This window comes from Prunus avium, chromosome 1 (assembly GCF_965620075.1).
Source record: "Prunus avium chromosome 1, drPruAviu1.hap1.1, whole genome shotgun sequence".
NCBI classification, from domain to species: domain Eukaryota; kingdom Viridiplantae; phylum Streptophyta; class Magnoliopsida; order Rosales; family Rosaceae; genus Prunus; species Prunus avium.
The window spans coordinates 51855757-51873017 of NC_142284.1; the positions used below are offsets into that span (position 1 = coordinate 51855757).

Genomic DNA, 17261 nt, shown 5'->3' on the forward strand with positions numbered 1-17261 from the left:
ATTCACCTTGGGTTGCCTCCCAAGAAGCGCTAAGTTTAAAGTCTTTTGCCGGACTTCCAACATACTGTGGTCACTTGGGAGGTTTTGGCTCAATCGCCTCCTTGTGCCGAACATGAAGTTTCTTCAAATCTCTTTGCCATCTAATCAACCCATTTCGTATTCTTTTCTTTTTATGCGCATGAGTAGATTTCAAAAGCAATTTTAAGCGCTCTTCAATACGTGGATTAGATGGAGGAGGCACATATTCAGGATTAGGTAGCCTTTTCACTTGAGTAGAAAGGATGGCATTGAACATGTGATTGGTGCTTGGAACATGGATGTTCAGCTTGTCTTCCTCTAGTACTTCAAAAACAGAATAAGGCATTAGATTAATTGAAGCACCTAAATCAATTAAAGATTTCTCAAACAATTTATCACCAATTACACATGGAATTGTGAAACTTCCTGGATCTTCCAACTTGGGAGGAAGCTTCCTTTGCAAAACAATAGAAACCTCTTCCGTTAGTGCAACTGTTTCATCATCTTTGAAGTTCCTCTTGTTGGTATAAAGATCCTCCAAGAGAGGAATGTTGACTTGCACCTTCCTACAAGTTTCCAATATGTCCTTGGCATGTTGAATTTTTTTGGAACTCATAAGCCTGTGAGGAAAAGGAGCATGTAAGATTTCTTCATCAGTAGGTTCACGACTTACCTTCTCCTTTCTTGCCCTTCTTGCAAGTTCATGCTTTGGGATCCATTCAGATGAAGAAGCTGCTTGTTTATCTTTCTCTTTGTTGCTTTCATCCTTTTCTTTAGGCTCAGTCACTTGTTCAACCTGCATGTCATCAACATTGTGAATCAAATTTTTAGAACCATCAATTTCACCAATTACCTTACCAGTTCTCAAGATAACTGCTTGAACATGCTCATGCCCGGTTGGTATCACTGTTTGGTTAGGCATCATCCCAACTTCCCTTTGACTCAAAGCTATAGCAATTTGCCCCACTTGATTTTCTAGATTGGCAATGGCCTTATTCATTTTCTGCATGTGGGTATCATTCCTCTGCATGTGAGTGTCATTCCTCTGCATGATGAAATTATCTGTGTTTCTAACCATTGAAGCAACAATTTCTTCCAAAGTCGGTCCTTGAGGTTGTTGGTAAGATTGTGGTGGAGTGTAATGTTGAGGTTGACCATAAGGTGGACAAGTATTATGTTGGCCTTGATATGGTTGATATGACCCTTGTTTAAAATTTGGATTGTCGGTCCACCAGAAGTTTGAATGATTTCTCCACTCCGGATTGTATGTTTGTCGGAAATATTCATTCATAGGCAACTCATTATGAAATGAGCCAAAAACATTTGCTTCCTCCATCACAAATTTATTGGAGTATTCTTACATAGTAAGTTCCACAATTTCAGTTGCGGCTGCCATTGGAGATGGTGGAGATGACTCCTCGGATGTTCCTGTAAGAAAACGAAACAAAAACAAATCAAGATAAAATAAAACAACAATCAATAAACAAAAATAAAACTAAGTACTCTAAACATACTCAAACAAAACAGATAAGCAACCGTGCCAGTTCCCCGGCAACGGCACCAAAAATTGTTGCATTCCTAAAAGGACACAAATTAATGTGCAAACAACCAATTAAAAATACCCGCAAGTGCACGAATCTAATGAAGTATAGATTATGTAAGTACGGGGTCGATCCCACGAAGAACTTGTCGGTTTCCTATAAGTTCTAATTTGAGTACGTAAAGAACACTAATTTTACACAACACACAAACACAATACAAATTGGAAACTAAAAATGAAGTAAGGAAGATAAAAGAAATGAAACAACACAAGAAAATAAAGAAAAACACAAACAGCACTTTCTATCACCCGTTTATCACCATTTGGACAGATTCGTTTCTCTGTTTTTCAGTTTCGACCTCTGTCCAGTTTTTGACCTATAACTTTCCAACCGTTTATCCAAAATTCACGTTCTTTATACGGTTGGAATCAGCACAGAAAATGCAAGAACACAACGCGGACCAAAAGTCCAAAACAATTACGAAACAAACAAAATTCAGTGACAAAGACACAAAACGTGTCAAACACGCAACTCACACACACATTGGGGGGGTTTTTTGATTTGGTTCAAGTGACCTATTTCTATTGCATGAAAGTAAATGGACTTTGAATTTAAATGTGAATGGCAGAGATGAATTATCAAAATGTGAAATTAAAATGTAACAAACACTAGGGTTTCGGAATCCACCCTAAACAATTCTACCCATGTTCATGGATACTCAAGTGATGAACTCTAAATGTATTGATGAAGATGTTCGCAATCAAGACCATGGGTCGTGGCTCAAGACGCATTGATTCTCTCTAATATACGTAAAGTGCATGGTTCGTGCTACAATACTTGTGCCCTCCTCATAACCGAACCTAGGTATGGTTCGTACTTCGATTCGATTGCAAGGAAAACCCATTAAGTTCAAAGAGAATATGAACATCACAAGAACCCTAATAGCATGGTGTTTACATTAGGTATTCAAGAAACCAATTCACATGGATGGTTCTTACTCCATCCATCTATTGCTTAGGAAAACATGAAGATACACATAATCCCAACAACCTCAAGAAGCATGCTTTCAAAGGTAATCAATCAAGGAAAACACACATCAAGGATAGATTAATTTGGTGAATTGGAATTCATCAATTGTTGTCAAGAAACCAATTCACATGATGCTCACTTAAACAAGTTCAATCATTTGTTGCTAATTAGAAATTGTGTTCTTGGTTATCTTACACAACTTCTCAACTTTAGCTACATGCATACAACCTAAGGTGATTAAGCAAAGGAAGCAAACACATATCATAAAATTCAATTAGTGAATGGGATTCATCAACAACATCTAGAAATTCATACACTCAAGCATCAAAACAATAAGGTAATCATGTTTAGGGCTTCAACCTAAGCCCTAGCTATGGAGTTTAGTTCCTCATAATCATTTCAAACACAAATTCAAAATGAAATTAGAAAGAGTTTACAGATTTTCAGAAAATGATGAAAGCTTCAAGATCATCAATGGTGGAAGTCTTCTTCTCCACTTTTCTTGACTGCACCTTGTCTTTCTCCTAGCTCCAAGCTCCAAAATCTGCTCTCAATTGTGTAGAATGGTGGAATACCCTCTCTCCCGTTGCAAAAACTCCCCCAAATCTGATTGCAATCCCTTTTGACTTCTCTCTCTCCTCCTTTCCAGCTTTTCTTTTAGTATAAAACTTATTCTTTCTCTAAAGCTATTGCCCATTGTCCCCTTGCAAATGATGAAACCTTGTTTTAAGGTATAATCCAAGGCTCCAATTGACTCAGGAAATGCCACTCAAATGCAATCCATTGTTACCAAAAGGTGTGGTAATAAGTAGAAATAAAATGCTATTAAGTGGGGGTGAAAACTGGGCCAAAACAAACATCCAGAGCCAGCGTCAATTGTCCGATCAGCTGGATAGGCTACACTTGCCCAATGGAGCTCAAATTTGGATATGTTGTAGTTAACATCCATTGGAACAAGTCTTATGAAGATCATCACCTCATCCAAGGACCGGAACATGCTGATCCAAGGCCACGAAGTTGACCTACGAAAATGAACAAAAACAGAATTTATATCAAATAATGCACTTTTAGCTCATTTTCATACAAACCAAGGTAAAACCTATTAAAACACAAAAAAGAAGTAAAAAGCTATAAAATGTCAAGAACTAACTCAAAATAGTGGGTGAATAACATGAAAAATCATGTGTAAAAATGAACCGAACAAGCTGCTCTCAAGTTGTGTAGAATGTGGAATAGCCTGATTTCCCACGATCAAAAGGCTCCCAATATCAGATTGCAATTTTGACTTCTCCTCCCTCTCTCCTCCTTTCCAGCTTTTACCTTTTAATATAAAACTACCACCTTTGATAAAGCCTTAGCCCATTGTCCCCTTGCCATGATGGAGCTTTGACTTCACAAAGATGCCAAAAGCTCAGAAAATATCTATTTTACAAATGTAATTCCTTGTTACCAAGAGTTATGGTAACAAGAAGTTAAGATGACACAAGGGAGGTAAAAGCTGGCCAAATCCGGATTTCCAGAACTGTGGTAACATGATGGATTGGTTGGATAGGCAATACTTGTCCAATGGAGCTCAAATTTGGATATGTTGTAGTTAACATCCATTGGAACAAGTCTCATGAAGATCATGACCTCATCCGAGCACCAGAGCATGTTGATCCCAGGCCAAGAAGTTGACCTACGAAAATGAACAAAAACAGAATTTATAACTAATAATGCACTTTTAGCTCATTTTCATCCCAACCAAGGCAAAATCTAAGAAAACACAAAAAGGAAGTAAAAAGCTATAAAATGTCAAGAACTAACTCAAAATAGTGGGTGAATAACATGAAAAATCATGTGTAAAAATGAACCGAACAAACTTCCCAAACTTATCTTTTGCTAGTCCTCGAGCAAAACAGAAACTAAAACAAGACTCGAAACAAAACTTTTCGAACACTTTCCAAAGAGAGAGTGACTTATGCAAATGACTCAAAAATTTTCACAAGAAAAACTTAGTTTAGACATTAGTCACAAGGCGGCAAAGTTCAGAACACAACATGCTCAAGTGTAGTAGTGTGATGGCCAAATGAAACTCATTCTCCAATTTCAGTTTTCACACAACTTCAAAAAATCATACCAAGCACAAATGTAACTTCAAATCTCACCAAAGTTGTCCTCTCACAAATGAATCACTCGGGAGAGGGTTACAATGCATCACTCAATAATAGACATGAGAATAGAGTTAAACCATAAGGGACTTAACTCAAAATTAGCAAGCTGAAAAACATGCATGAATATGATCTCAAGAAGGATGCTAAACACTCAAAAGCTGAAAAATGTGTGCAAATCAACCACATGACATTTAGGATCAATTTAGGTCTTTATTATAGGTTGTAATGGGGCTAAGGGTGCAAGGTGAGTAAGAAATGAAGGATATGGATACAACAAAGTCCAAGGAACTCACAATGTAAGAGCATATAATCGTTGACTAAAAGACTTTGAAACATCACGCTTAAGATTTTCAATATTTTTTTTTTTTTTTTTTTTTTTTAGGGGTGATCAAATAGACCACAAAGCCTTGTACCTCCACTAATTATGATTCACACTCCTTCCTTCCATTCGAACAACCAAGAAACATGGAATTGGATTTGAAACCATTGCCACTTAACCCCAACTTTTCTCTTTTCTTTCACCCTTTGAGTGAAGTACTATTTTTTTTTTTTTTTTTTTTTTTTTTGAAATGTAATAACCCTTCCCAAACTTAGCATGAAAAACATATCTAAATTAAAGCTCATGAGTTCCTTAGAAAGGTATATTCTTGTTTTTCAGGCTAAGGCTAGAAGTAAAAATTGGTTACTTGAAAGAAAAGGCTTACATACATATAGGCTCAAGGTGGTTAACAATGGAAAATCATGCTTAAGCATGCATACGGTTAGCTTGAAAGGCACAAACGGTCCAAAGAGGGCCTCAATATCATTTCTCAAATGTCATGTAATCAAATTGCACAAGAATGAGTGACTTTTAAGTGCTCAACCAAATCAATGAATAATGAGATCAAACAACAACTCGGATGACAAGAAAATAAGAATATGTGTATAACACTCATGAATTGAAGCAAAAGGCTCAAAGCTCACATTATATGGTTATACAAGTCTAATTCATGCTTGATACAATTCTTTGGATCATGCAAATCCCTCAACTGGAGAATTATGAAACAAATGGCAAGTGCATAGAGGGTTTCAAACATATCATGCTAGAACGATGCCATTTAGTGAATAACAAATTTTTTTTTTTTTTTTTTTTTTTTTTTTAGCATTTTCAATCAAGTCATGTAAACATTCATCACAATCTCATCGTATATGTCCGGAAAGTGACTTGAAAACAAAAAGACTCAAAACAGAAAAGAAAACAAAATAAAAGAAAGCAAGAGTTTAAGTGAAACGAAAAAGACTTGCTATCCCTTCCCAAACTTAAAAATAAACATTGTCCTCAATGTTAAAGAACTTAGGCATCAACAATGTTATAACAAGAAATAAAGGGAATAAAGCAAGTAAAAACAAGAACAAACAAGAAATACAACTACAACACGGCTGCAAAACAAAACGAAACAAAACAAAACAAAACCAAACTGAACCAAACAAAACAAAACAAAACAAGCAGAACAGTAAGCCCTAACAACAGTCCTACGCACGCAGAAATCCAACCCAAAGAAACGCACAAACCAAAATGAAAGCCCAACCCAAAGGAAAGCCCAAAAGCGAAGGAAGTATATAAAACAAAGAAACTGAGTCAGAAACACAAAGAGCGAGGACTCAGAAAAATAAAAAAAAAGTGGGCCCTGATGTCTCGGCTCCTGTGAGTCACGGGATACAAAGTGAGAGACGTGCCGACAAGCAGAGGTCTCTCTCACGGTCCCAAGCCAGAATTATTGCCTTCATAGGAAGGCGTGACGACTTTCGTTTCTTGAAAGCGCTGAAAGGCGGAAATGCAATTAAAGGGGTTGGGGGACAGGTGAGGCGATAGAGGGGGATAGGCCGCAAGGGCCGCGCCAAACCAGAAGCGCAGTGGCTAGGGTTACGTAGAAACTAACTCTATAAAAGAAGAAGAGAAAGAGTTGGGGTAAAACACACAAAACTCAGAAACACACAAAAGAGAAAAGCAAGAACAAAAGAAAAGAAAGTTCAAATGGCCTCTTCCTACCCATTCTCGCTGGATCTCAACCTAGCTCAACCAACTCAGACTCAGGGCCAAGCAGTGGCACCAGTGTGGATGCCCTACTTTGCCTCAGCACGGGGGCACGTGACAGTGAATGACTCGATACTGCTGGACAACGATGTTGCCCTTGGAGTTGCTAGAAATCTAGTGACTCCCAAGGATATACGGGTGCTGGGATCAAGGGATGACAACCGGGTCGTGAGCGATGCTCTGGCACTAAGCGTGCAAAGCACAGCAACAGTCGCAAGTGTGGGTCATCGCCTAATTGCGAAGTCCCATGAGGTGGAGGTGCTAAGAGGTCAGTTGGCGGCAGAGCGAAGTATGGTTGAAGAGTGCCAGAGTATTATTAAAAGTTTAAAAACAGAAAGGGCAAGGATACTAGAGGTGAATCGACACCAGCTGGAGGCGTTGCGGGAAGAGAACAAAAATCTCTCAAAGATGGTAAGTGTTTACGCCCATGACATGAGAAAGCAGCTGGAGGACATAGACCGACCGGGAAAACGCAAGAAAACAGACCGCGAGAGTGGTTACGCTCAAGCTAAGAATGCAATCTTTGGGAGCTCGAGTGATGAGCCCCAAGAGGCTGTGCGTGAAGCCCCGGAAGTGGATAGCCAAAGGGCTAAACTCAAGGGTCCTATGGTCGAGACACCGAGCACTGGAAAAAAATGATTCTAGTGTATTATTGGTGTGCCTGTTTGTCTTTGCCTTTCGGTGAATTTTTGTTTTTTTTTGTTTTTTTGTTTTTTTTTTTTCAATTTCTCGTTTTCGGAAATAAAAGAAAAGAAAGTTGCAAAAGACAAAGAAGAAAAACAAAACGCACTTCCCAAACTTGAATAAAGGGAATGCGACAAACTAAAAAGAAACAAAGCACACTTCCCCAACGGAAATAAAACAAAGACGACAAACTAAAAAGAAATCAAAACACAATGCACCAGAAAACAGGGAGGGAAAGAAAGTAAAGTGAAAGCAGAAATGCTTCCCTGTTTAACTTGACTCATCCGCAAATTGCTCCGGAAATACAAAGTGGTGTCGGCTCCCGTATGAGAATAAGTCTATTTAAACCACTTCTCGGTTGAAAGAAGGAGCATCCTGCATTTCAACCTGCAATCTCAAGAAAAACCATCAAAAAGCCCAGACAGAAAAATCAATGGCATCCCCAGATATGCTTGTTGATGACCTTAACCTTGAGTTGTCGCTTGCACCACCAAATGCCCAGATACGGGCTCCTCCAAACCCTATCTTCCCAAACTCCTCATACCATCATGGCTCGGCCTCAAACTTCTCTGAGGTGGTGCCGCGAAGGGCAGTAATGCCGGAGGGCATGACTGTCAGCAGACTTACAGTTGCAGATCATCTGCATGTGGCGCAGAGGTCTGACCAGATGGCAGTGGACGAGTCCCACAATCTAACCGTGCTCAACGCGGTCTCGGCCACAAATTTGGGCATGCGCCTACTGGCGAGAACACGAGAGTGCGGGGCACTGAGTGAGGAGGTGGCGGCCCTGAAAGCTCTGGTGGCGGACCTGCAGAAGCGGCTCTACAGTGCCAGCCAGCATGTAGAGATGCTGCAAAAGAGGAATGAAGATCATGTAGAGCTGTTGCAGGTTCTACAAGCAAGAACAGACAGAGGCAATTAGCAGAAGCCTCAGGTGGTGCAAAATGCAACAATGAACATGTGATTGAGAAATTTATGTTTTTTTTTTTTTTTTTTTTTTTTTTTTTTTTCAAGTTTGTGTTTGGAATCACATGTATGGAATGAAATAAACATTTGAGCCAAAGTTCAGTGTGTGCAATCATGAAGCAATTTACTTCCCAAACTTAACAACAAAATAGAAACACAAACAAGTAAAGGAAAGTAAAAGTAAGAAAAACAAAGAGAAACAACAAGAAAATCGAAATTACCTTGGTTGGAGATTGAAATCCTAACTCAAAAGGAAAATAAATAAATAAAGTAAAATAAAAGTAAGTTTGAGTCTAGAGAAACTCCACTTTGAAGCGATTAGGACGACAACAAACTTCTTCTATTCACCTTGGGTTGCCTCCCAAGAAGCGCTAAGTTTAAAGTCTTTTGCCGGACTTCCAACATACTTAGGTCACTTGGGGGGTTTTGGCTCAATCGCCTCCTTGTGCCGAACATGAAGTTTCTTCAAATCCCTTTGCCATCTAATCAACCCATTTCGTATTCTTTTCTTTTTATGCACATGAGTAGGTTTCAAAAGCAATTTTAAGCGCTCTTCAATACGTGGATTAGATGGAGGAGGCACATATTTAGGGTCGGGTGGCCTTCTCATTTGAGTAGAAGGAGTGACATTGAACATATGATTGGTGTTTGGAACATGGATGTTCAGCTTGTCTTCCTTTAGTACTTCAAAAACAGAATATGGCATTAGATTAATTGAAGCACCGAAATCAATTAAAGGTTCCTCAAACAATTTATCACCAACTATACAAGGAATTGTGAAACTTCCTGGATCTTGCAAATTGGGAGGAAGCTTCCTTTGCAAAACAGCAGAAACCTCTTCCGTTAATGCAACAGTTTCGCATTCCTTGAGCTTGTTTGCATCCAAGGAAGGAATATTGACTTGCACTTGCTTGAAAGTTTCCAATATGTCCTTGGCATGTTGATTTTTCCTAGAACTCATCAACCTGTGAGGAAAAGGAGCATGTAAGATATCTTCATCAGTAGGTTCACGACTTACCTTCTCCTTTCTTGCCCTTCTTGCAAGTTCATGCTTTGGGATCCACTCAGGTGAAGATGCTGCTTGTTTATCTTCCCCCTTGTTGATTTCATCCTTTTCCTTAGGCCCAATCACTTGCTCAACCTGCATTTCATCAACATTGTGAATCAAATTTTTAGAACCATCAATTTCACCAATTACCTTACCAGTTCTCAAGGTAACTGCTTGAACATGCTCACGCCCATTTTGTATCACTGTTTGGCTAGACATTATCCTAGCTTCCCTTTGACTCAAAGATGTGACAATTTGCCCCACTTGATTTTCTAGATTGGCAATGGCCTTAACCATTTTCTGCATGTGGGTATCATTCCTCTGCATATGGGTGTCATTCCTCTGCATGATGAAACTATCTGTGTGTCTAACCATTGAAGCAACAATTTCTTCCAAAGTTGGTCCTTGAGGTGGTTGGTGAGATTGACTAAGTGGTGGTGGATTATAATATTGGGGTTGACCATAAGGTGGACAAGTATTATGTTGGCCTTGATATGGTTGATATGACCCTTGTTGAAAATTTGGATTGTCGGTCCACCAGAAGTTTGAATTATTTCTCCACTCCGAATTGTATGTTTGTCGGAAATATTCATTCATAGGCAATTCATTATGAAATGAGCCAAAAACATTTGCTTCTTCCATCACAAATTTATTGGAGTATTCTTACATAGTAAGTTCCACAATTTCAGTTGCGGCTGCCATTGGAGATGGTGGAGGTGACTCCTCGGATGTTCCTGTAAGAAAAAGAAACAAAAACAAATCAAGATAAAATGAAACAACAATCAATAAACAAAAATAAAACTAAGTACTCTAAACATACTCAAACAAAACAAATAAGCAACCGTGCCAGTTCCCCGGCAACGGCGCCAAAAATTGTTGCATTCCTAAAAGGACACAAATTAATGTGCAAACAACCAATTAAAAATACCCGCAAGTGCACGAATCTAATGAAGTATAGATTATGTAAGTACGGGGTCGATCCCACGAAGAACTTGTCGGTTTCCTATAAGTTCTAATTTGAGTACGTAAAGAACACTAATTTTACACAACACACAAACACAATACAAATTGGAAACTAAAAATGAAGTAAGGAAGATAAAAGAAATGAAACAACACAAGAAAACAAAGAAAAACACAAACAGCACTTTCTATCACCCGTTTATCACCATTTGGACAGATTCGTTTCTCTGTTTTTCAGTTTCGACCTCTGTCCAGTTTTTGACCTATAACTTTCCAACCGTTTATCCAAAATTCACGTTCTTTATACGGTTGGAATCAGAACAGAAAATGCAAGAACACAACGCGGACCAAAAGTCCAAAACAATTACGGAAACAAACAAAATTCAGTGACAAAGACACAAAACGTGTCAAACACGCAACTCACACACACATTGGGGGGGTTTTTTGATTTGGTTCAAGTGACCTATTTCTATTGCATGAAAGTAAATGGACTTTGAATTTAAATGTGAATGGCAGAGATGAATTATCAAAATGTGAAATTAAAATGTAACAAACACTAGGGTTTCGGAATCCACCCTAAACAATTCTACCCATGTTCATGGATACTCAAGTGATGAACTCTAATTGTATTGATGAAGATGTTCGCAATCAAGACCATGGGTCGTGGCTCAAGATGCATTGATTCTCTCTAATATACGTAAAGTGCATGGTTCGTGCTACAATACTTGTGCCCTCCTCATAACCGAACCTAGGTATGGTTCGTACTTCGATTCGATTGCAAGGAAAACCCATTAAGTTCAAAGAGAATATGAACATCACAAGAACCCTAATAGCATGGTGTTTACATTAGGTATTCAAGAAACCAATTCACATGGATGGTTCTTACTCCATCCATCTATTGCTTAGGAAAACATGAAGATACACATAATCCCAACAACCTCAAGAAGCATGCTTTCAAAGGTAATCAATCAAGGAAAACACACATCAAGGATAGATTAATTTGGTGAATTGGAATTCATCAATTGTTGTCAAGAAACCAATTCACATGATGCTCACTTAAACAAGTTCAATCATTTGTTGCTAATTAGAAATTGTGTTCTTGGTTATCTTACACAACTTCTCAACTTTAGCTACATGCATACAACCTAAGGTGATTAAGCAAAGGAAGCAAACACATATCATAAAATTCAATTAGTGAATGGGGTTCATCAACAACATCTAGAAATTCATACACTCAAGCATCAAAACAATAAGGTAATCATGTTTAGGGCTTCAACCTAAGCCCTAGCTATGGAGTTTAGTTGCTCATACTTATTCCAAATACAAACTCGAAATATAACTAGAAGGAGTTTACAGATTTGGAAATGATGAAAGCTTGAAGTCTTCAATGGTGGAAGTCTTCTCCTTTCTTCCTTGGCTGCACCTCCTTCTCCTTCCTTGCTCTTAGCTCCCCAAAAGCTGCTCTCAAGTTGTGTAGAATGTGGAATAGCCTGATTTCCCACGATCAAAAGGCTCCCAATATCAGATTGCAATTTTGACTTCTCCTCCCTCTCTCCTCCTTTCCAGCTTTTACCTTTTAATATAAAACTACCACCTTTGATAAAGCCTTAGCCCATTGTCCCCTTGCCATGATGGAGCTTTGACTTCACAAAGATGCCAAAAGCTCAGAAAATATCTATTTTACAAATGTAATTCCTTGTTACCAAGAGTTATGGTAACAAGAAGTTAAGATGACACAAGGGAGGTAAAAGCTGGCCAAATCCGGATTTCCAGAACTGTGGTAACATGATGGATTGGTTGGATAGGCAATACTTGTCCAATGGAGCTCAAATTTGGATATGTTGTAGTTAACATCCATTGGAACAAGTCTCATGAAGATCATGACCTCATCCGAGCACCAGAGCATGTTGATCCCAGGCCAAGAAGTTGACCTACGAAAATGAACAAAAACAGAATTTATAACTAATAATGCACTTTTAGCTCATTTTCATCCCAACCAAGGCAAAATCTAAGAAAACACAAAAAGGAAGTAAAAAGCTATAAAATGTCAAGAACTAACTCAAAATAGTGGGTGAATAACATGAAAAATCATGTGTAAAAATGAACCGAACACTAACCTTTCAGGAAAAAAATTTGACTAATGAGCAACGGGCTCGCAGGCATCTTATTACTGAACCTTTATGTAACATCTGTAATTGGCCTACTAAAACTATTCTGCATTTACTGCGTGACTGCTCAAGAGCTAAAAGAGTTTGGAAGCTGTTCGTGAACACCAGTCATACTAATCCCTTCTTCCAAGCTGAGCTGCACCCTTGGCTCTTGAACAACCTCTGCTCCAAAAACCATTTTGCCCAGATCCCTTGGAGACTGCTGTTTGTCTTCATTTGCTGGTACACTTGGAAGTGGAGGAATGATTTTATCTTTAACAATGCAGCAGACTTGCCTTTCAATGCTCGTGAGTTGATCATTACTGCGGCTAGAGATTGGGTTAAGGCTACAACTAATTCCCTTCCTGGAGCTGGCAGAGTTCAAATTATGCTAGCTTGGATTCCCCCAGATATTGGGGTTCTCAAGCTAAACGTGGATGGTTCACGTAAAGGCAACACCGGTGGCATTGGTGCTGGTAGCATCATCAGAGATCATGCTGGTCACTGGGTTGCTGGCTACTCTGCAAATTTGGGGCAAGGGCAAATCCTTGAAGCTGAGTTATGGGGCTTATTCTTTGATTTGAAATTAGCTGTTGAAAAACATTTAACTGATGTTATTGTTGAGATGGACTCAGCTACTGCTGTGATGCTTATGCACAAGACTGAGATCGACAGTTGCCATCCTACTGGGGGTTTGGTTAGAAACTGCAAGGGACTAATGAATCAAATTGGAAGGATTAGGCTGAATCATATTTATAGGGAGAGGAACTCCGTCGCTGATCGTCTGGCTGCTTGGAGTCACAATATGGATCTTGGTTTCTGGTTTTTTGACGACAGTCCTGTTTGGCTGGGTCCTCTGTTGCTTGATGACGCCGCAGGGGCTTCTACAGCCCGCTTGATTTCTGTTCTGTAGTTTTTGTCTTTTGGGGTTTTCACCCCCCTGTTTTCATAAAAAAAAAAAAAGTATTAAAAAAGTAAATTGCATAAGGATTTCAACCTTTTTGTTTTTTTGACGCTAAAGGGCCTAATGTCCAAAAGAATAACAAATCCAGCCCAAAGCTAAAAGCCTAATGAAAAAAACCTTGACTTGCATACTAGTAGTCTCAAGTTTGAAATCCCATATCATATTAGTCGTGTGTGTGTGAGAAACCTCTCTTATAGTTTAGACTACCGCTTTATCTTCAACGCTGAAAATAGGTGAACATATCATAAAAGAGAAAAGTAATTCTTTCTCATATTTAAGTTTAAATAAAGTATTTTAACTAGCATAAACTTATGGTCAGTTTGGCATTACTGTGCATGAAAATAATCGATGTGAGAGAAATTAGTGATGAGAGAAAGCATTTGGCGTTTGGTAAACTTTTTGTTAAAAGTGTTGTTGGTACTGATGACTTCATAATTAAAAAAAAAAAAATGATTCATGCATAATCATTAAACTCAGCGCTTCTTCAAAATTGATTCCTGCATAATCATTAAACTCAGCGCTTCTTCAAAATTGATTACTGCATAATCAAAAAATGAAAACACCTCATTAGCTGTTCTCTCTTATAACTTTCTCTTACAACAATTTTCAACAATAAATGATTTTCTCATAGACTCATAATTTACCAATCAGGTTGAGTTTCTCAAAAAAATTTAAAAATCATTTATCACCCCAAATAAGCAATGCCAAATGGGCACTTAGTAAGGTAATTTCTATTTGTGAAAAGCCCAAAATTTAATTTTTGGAATTTAAGAATTTTTTTTTAATGATACATTTTAACAAGTAACGAATATTCTATTCAACAATTTTTTTATTGATACATTTTAACTTAGTGCCCGTTTGGTATTGCTTATTTGGGATAATAAGTGATTTTAAAAAAAATTTAGAAAGCCCAATCCTTTTGGTAAACTATGAGAAAATCACTTATTGTTAAAAATTGCTGTGAGAGAAAGCTATTTGGGAAAGCAGCTAATAAGGTGCTTTCATTTTCTGATTATACAGGAATCAGTTTCAAAGAGGCGCTGGATTTAATGATTATGCAACAATTATTTTTTGATTATACGGGAATCCATACCAACAACACTTCTAACAAAAAGTTTACCAAATGCCAAACAATGTTCTCTCACAGCTGATTTCTCTCACAGTAAATTTGACAGCGATTATTTTCACAGAAAAGCAATGCCAAACTGGCCTAAGAGGAAAAATATTATATACATATATTTTGATAGATGGACATGGATAACTAAAGAGAAGAAAGTTTTTTTTTTCCCTTTAAAGAAAAAAAGCGGAGCAAGTTAAAAATATTAAAAAAGAAAAGAAGTAAACCCTCACCTAAACCCCTAACCCCAAAATTGACAACAACGAAAAAACCCTAACCCCAAACCCAAATTAACCGAAAAGTCCAGTTTTTGCCCTTCCCCTTCTTCTTCTTCGGCTACCAATTTTCACATAGCTAGCAGTTTTGGAGCTGTTTCGTCTATCGAAAGAATCAATTTTGTGATTTTAACAGTGGAAGACAATGGAGATAGATAGACTCGATGGTCGTACACCGAACCAGTTGAGGCCATTGGCTTGTTCTCGCAACGTCCTCAACCGTGCTCATGGCTCCGCCAGCTGGTGTCAAGGTTTCTACTTCATTACCCCTTGTATCACTCTGGGCATTGTGCTCTGTATTTTAGTTTTTCTTCGATGGGTTGGTGTTCTTTTGGATTATATTGACACTGCATTTCTGTATTTGTTCAAATGTGTAATTGGGTTTGAATTGTAATTGCTATACCTCCGTTTTCATTTTCATTTTGCGTTAAGTAATCACATTTTCTCATGTGGGTATCGTTATATATAGTTATTTATGTTTAGATTTGTTTTGTTCGTTTTTATAGGAGATACCAAAGTTCTCGTTGCGGTTTATGGACCTAAAGCGGGAACAAAGAAGAATGAAAACCCTGAAAAAGCTTGCATTGAGATTATTTGGAAGCCAAAAACAGGCCAGAGTGGTGGGTTTTTGCAAATATATTTATGCTTGCTTCTTCCTCTCTCGCTCTCTCAATGTTTTATGTCAATTCTAAGAACAAAAGCTAAGCGGATTGTTTGACGCCATATGGTTCAGAGACTGTATGCTCTGTTTGTAGAGTGACACGAATTCTGCTAGTTCCGTCTAAATTGAAACAGATGTCTGCTTGATATAGGAAAACTGGAAAGGGAATATGAGATGATACTAAAGAGGACATTGCAAAGCATCTGCATACTGACTCTCAATCCAAATACCACAACCTCAGTTATTATTCAGGTGAGGTGGTTTTACTTATTTGAAAAACTTTATGTCTGAGTTTAGGCATTGTGTAGGCCGCTTAAAATGACTGTAATGCATTACATGTAGCCTTGATGCCTTTTACGATACATACATGTAGTATAGGATCACTTTAAGGATATGTTCGTTTTTGAAGTTTATGAGTTTTAGAGGGCTAACGGTGATATGTAAATTGTGAATATGTTATATAGGTAGGTCAAAGTTGCCAAGAAGTGTTAACTTTATTTCGGCTTTTTAAGCCTGTGCATGGAAATGCCTTTGCTACATAGGTAGGTAAAATTTCATGAATATTAAGCACTGTGATTTGGAAAGTGATGAAGGATGGAAATTAGGTAATTGAATGTATGTTACCTGGTAGGCAAGATGAGTATAGTTTGTGTTGAATCCGTTTTCTAAATGCTGATTTTGTTTAAAGTTATGTCCATCTAGTAATATAAGCTCCCATGTCTTGTATATCTTAATGTATGTAAATTTACTTTTTTATATACTTGGTAACTAAGTCGCCAAATGCTTTCTTCAGTTTTCTTCCTTTATAAATAAATAAACTAGTTTACAACTTTGGCCAAGTAATCATCCTTACCTAAAGAACCTTATGTTTCTGCGGCAGGTTGTCAATGATGATGGTGCTGTATCCTTCAAGGTTATGCATTTTACACATTGGAATTTTAGCAGTTTTAATAGGTTTATTGAAGCTCCGTTCTGACATTCATTGAACTTCCGTATTGCAAGTTTATTCTTTGATTGTGTTTGTTTGTTCACCGAAAAAAAAAACTTGTCTGTCTGTGATCCTATATAGATGACATTAAGACAGCCTCTGGCGTTTAAAAAAGTTTACTGACAAAAAGTGTTTGAACCTTGGATAAGGTGTGGACGTCTTTATCGTAAACTATTCTCTGTGGACGTCGAATTGATCTCGGTGTAGATTGAGTGAAGATTCCCATGATCGGACGGTTGTGATAGAAAGCTGGAGGTTCTTAGCATGGGGGTTTTCTTCTTTCGTTATTTTTAACCTTGACTTTCAGAGGTTCAGTCTTTCACTGACTTTAACGTTAACGATGGTCGGACCACATGTTGGAACAATAGCTAGGATTTAATTAATACTCTGTAACTTTAACGGTTGATTTAGGTTTGTCCAAATAAATCAATTTTAATGAGATTCTAATTAATTCCACTAAATAAATTGCTTAAATATAATGGTGATACAAATAAACTTTGTAATGATTTGAAATAGGAAAAATAAATTCACTGCCTTTTTTTATTTATATATATATATATATAAGCAATAGTCTTTTTCAACAATTCAGAAAAAGCAAGAAAGCAAGAAAGTAGGCTCATTAACATGACGAACTGA

The 17261-nt window shown here is 37.8% G+C and overlaps 1 protein-coding gene across 3 annotated transcripts; it reads left to right on the plus strand.

Annotated features, from left to right (window-relative positions):
• Positions 1-14893: 14893 nt before the first annotated feature.
• LOC148297992 (exosome complex exonuclease RRP46 homolog) lies at positions 14894-17031 on the plus strand. 3 transcript variants are annotated; one of them, XM_088254809.1, is made up of 5 exons: positions 14895-15227; positions 15483-15596; positions 15789-15889; positions 16518-16550; positions 16775-17025. In XM_088254809.1, exons 1-5 carry the CDS (start codon positions 15122-15124, stop codon positions 16793-16795), a joined length of 375 nt encoding a protein of 124 aa, XP_088110935.1. In that variant the 5' UTR covers positions 14895-15121; the 3' UTR covers positions 16796-17025. The 3 variants fall into 3 exon arrangements, with proteins under 3 accessions (XP_088110928.1, XP_088110930.1, XP_088110935.1); XM_088254802.1 differs by having other exon boundaries at positions 14894-15227; positions 16518-17031; XM_088254804.1 differs by lacking the exons at positions 16518-16550; positions 16775-17025 and adding an exon at positions 16102-16179 and having other exon boundaries at positions 14894-15227.
• Positions 17032-17261: the final 230 nt, after the last annotated feature.

Bases quoted from the DNA above. Each gene is read 5' to 3' on its own strand.
- LOC148297992 (XM_088254802.1), top strand. From the start codon at position 15,122: ATGGAGATAGATAGACTCGATGGTCGTACACCGAACCAGTTGAGGCCA. The intron at 15,597-15,788 runs GTGGGTTTTTGC...TGCTTGATATAG, and splicing joins GCCAAAAACAGGCCAGAGTG to GAAAACTGGAAAGGGAATAT. The intron at 15,890-16,517 runs GTGAGGTGGTTT...TTTCTGCGGCAG, and splicing joins CAACCTCAGTTATTATTCAG to GTTGTCAATGATGATGGTGC.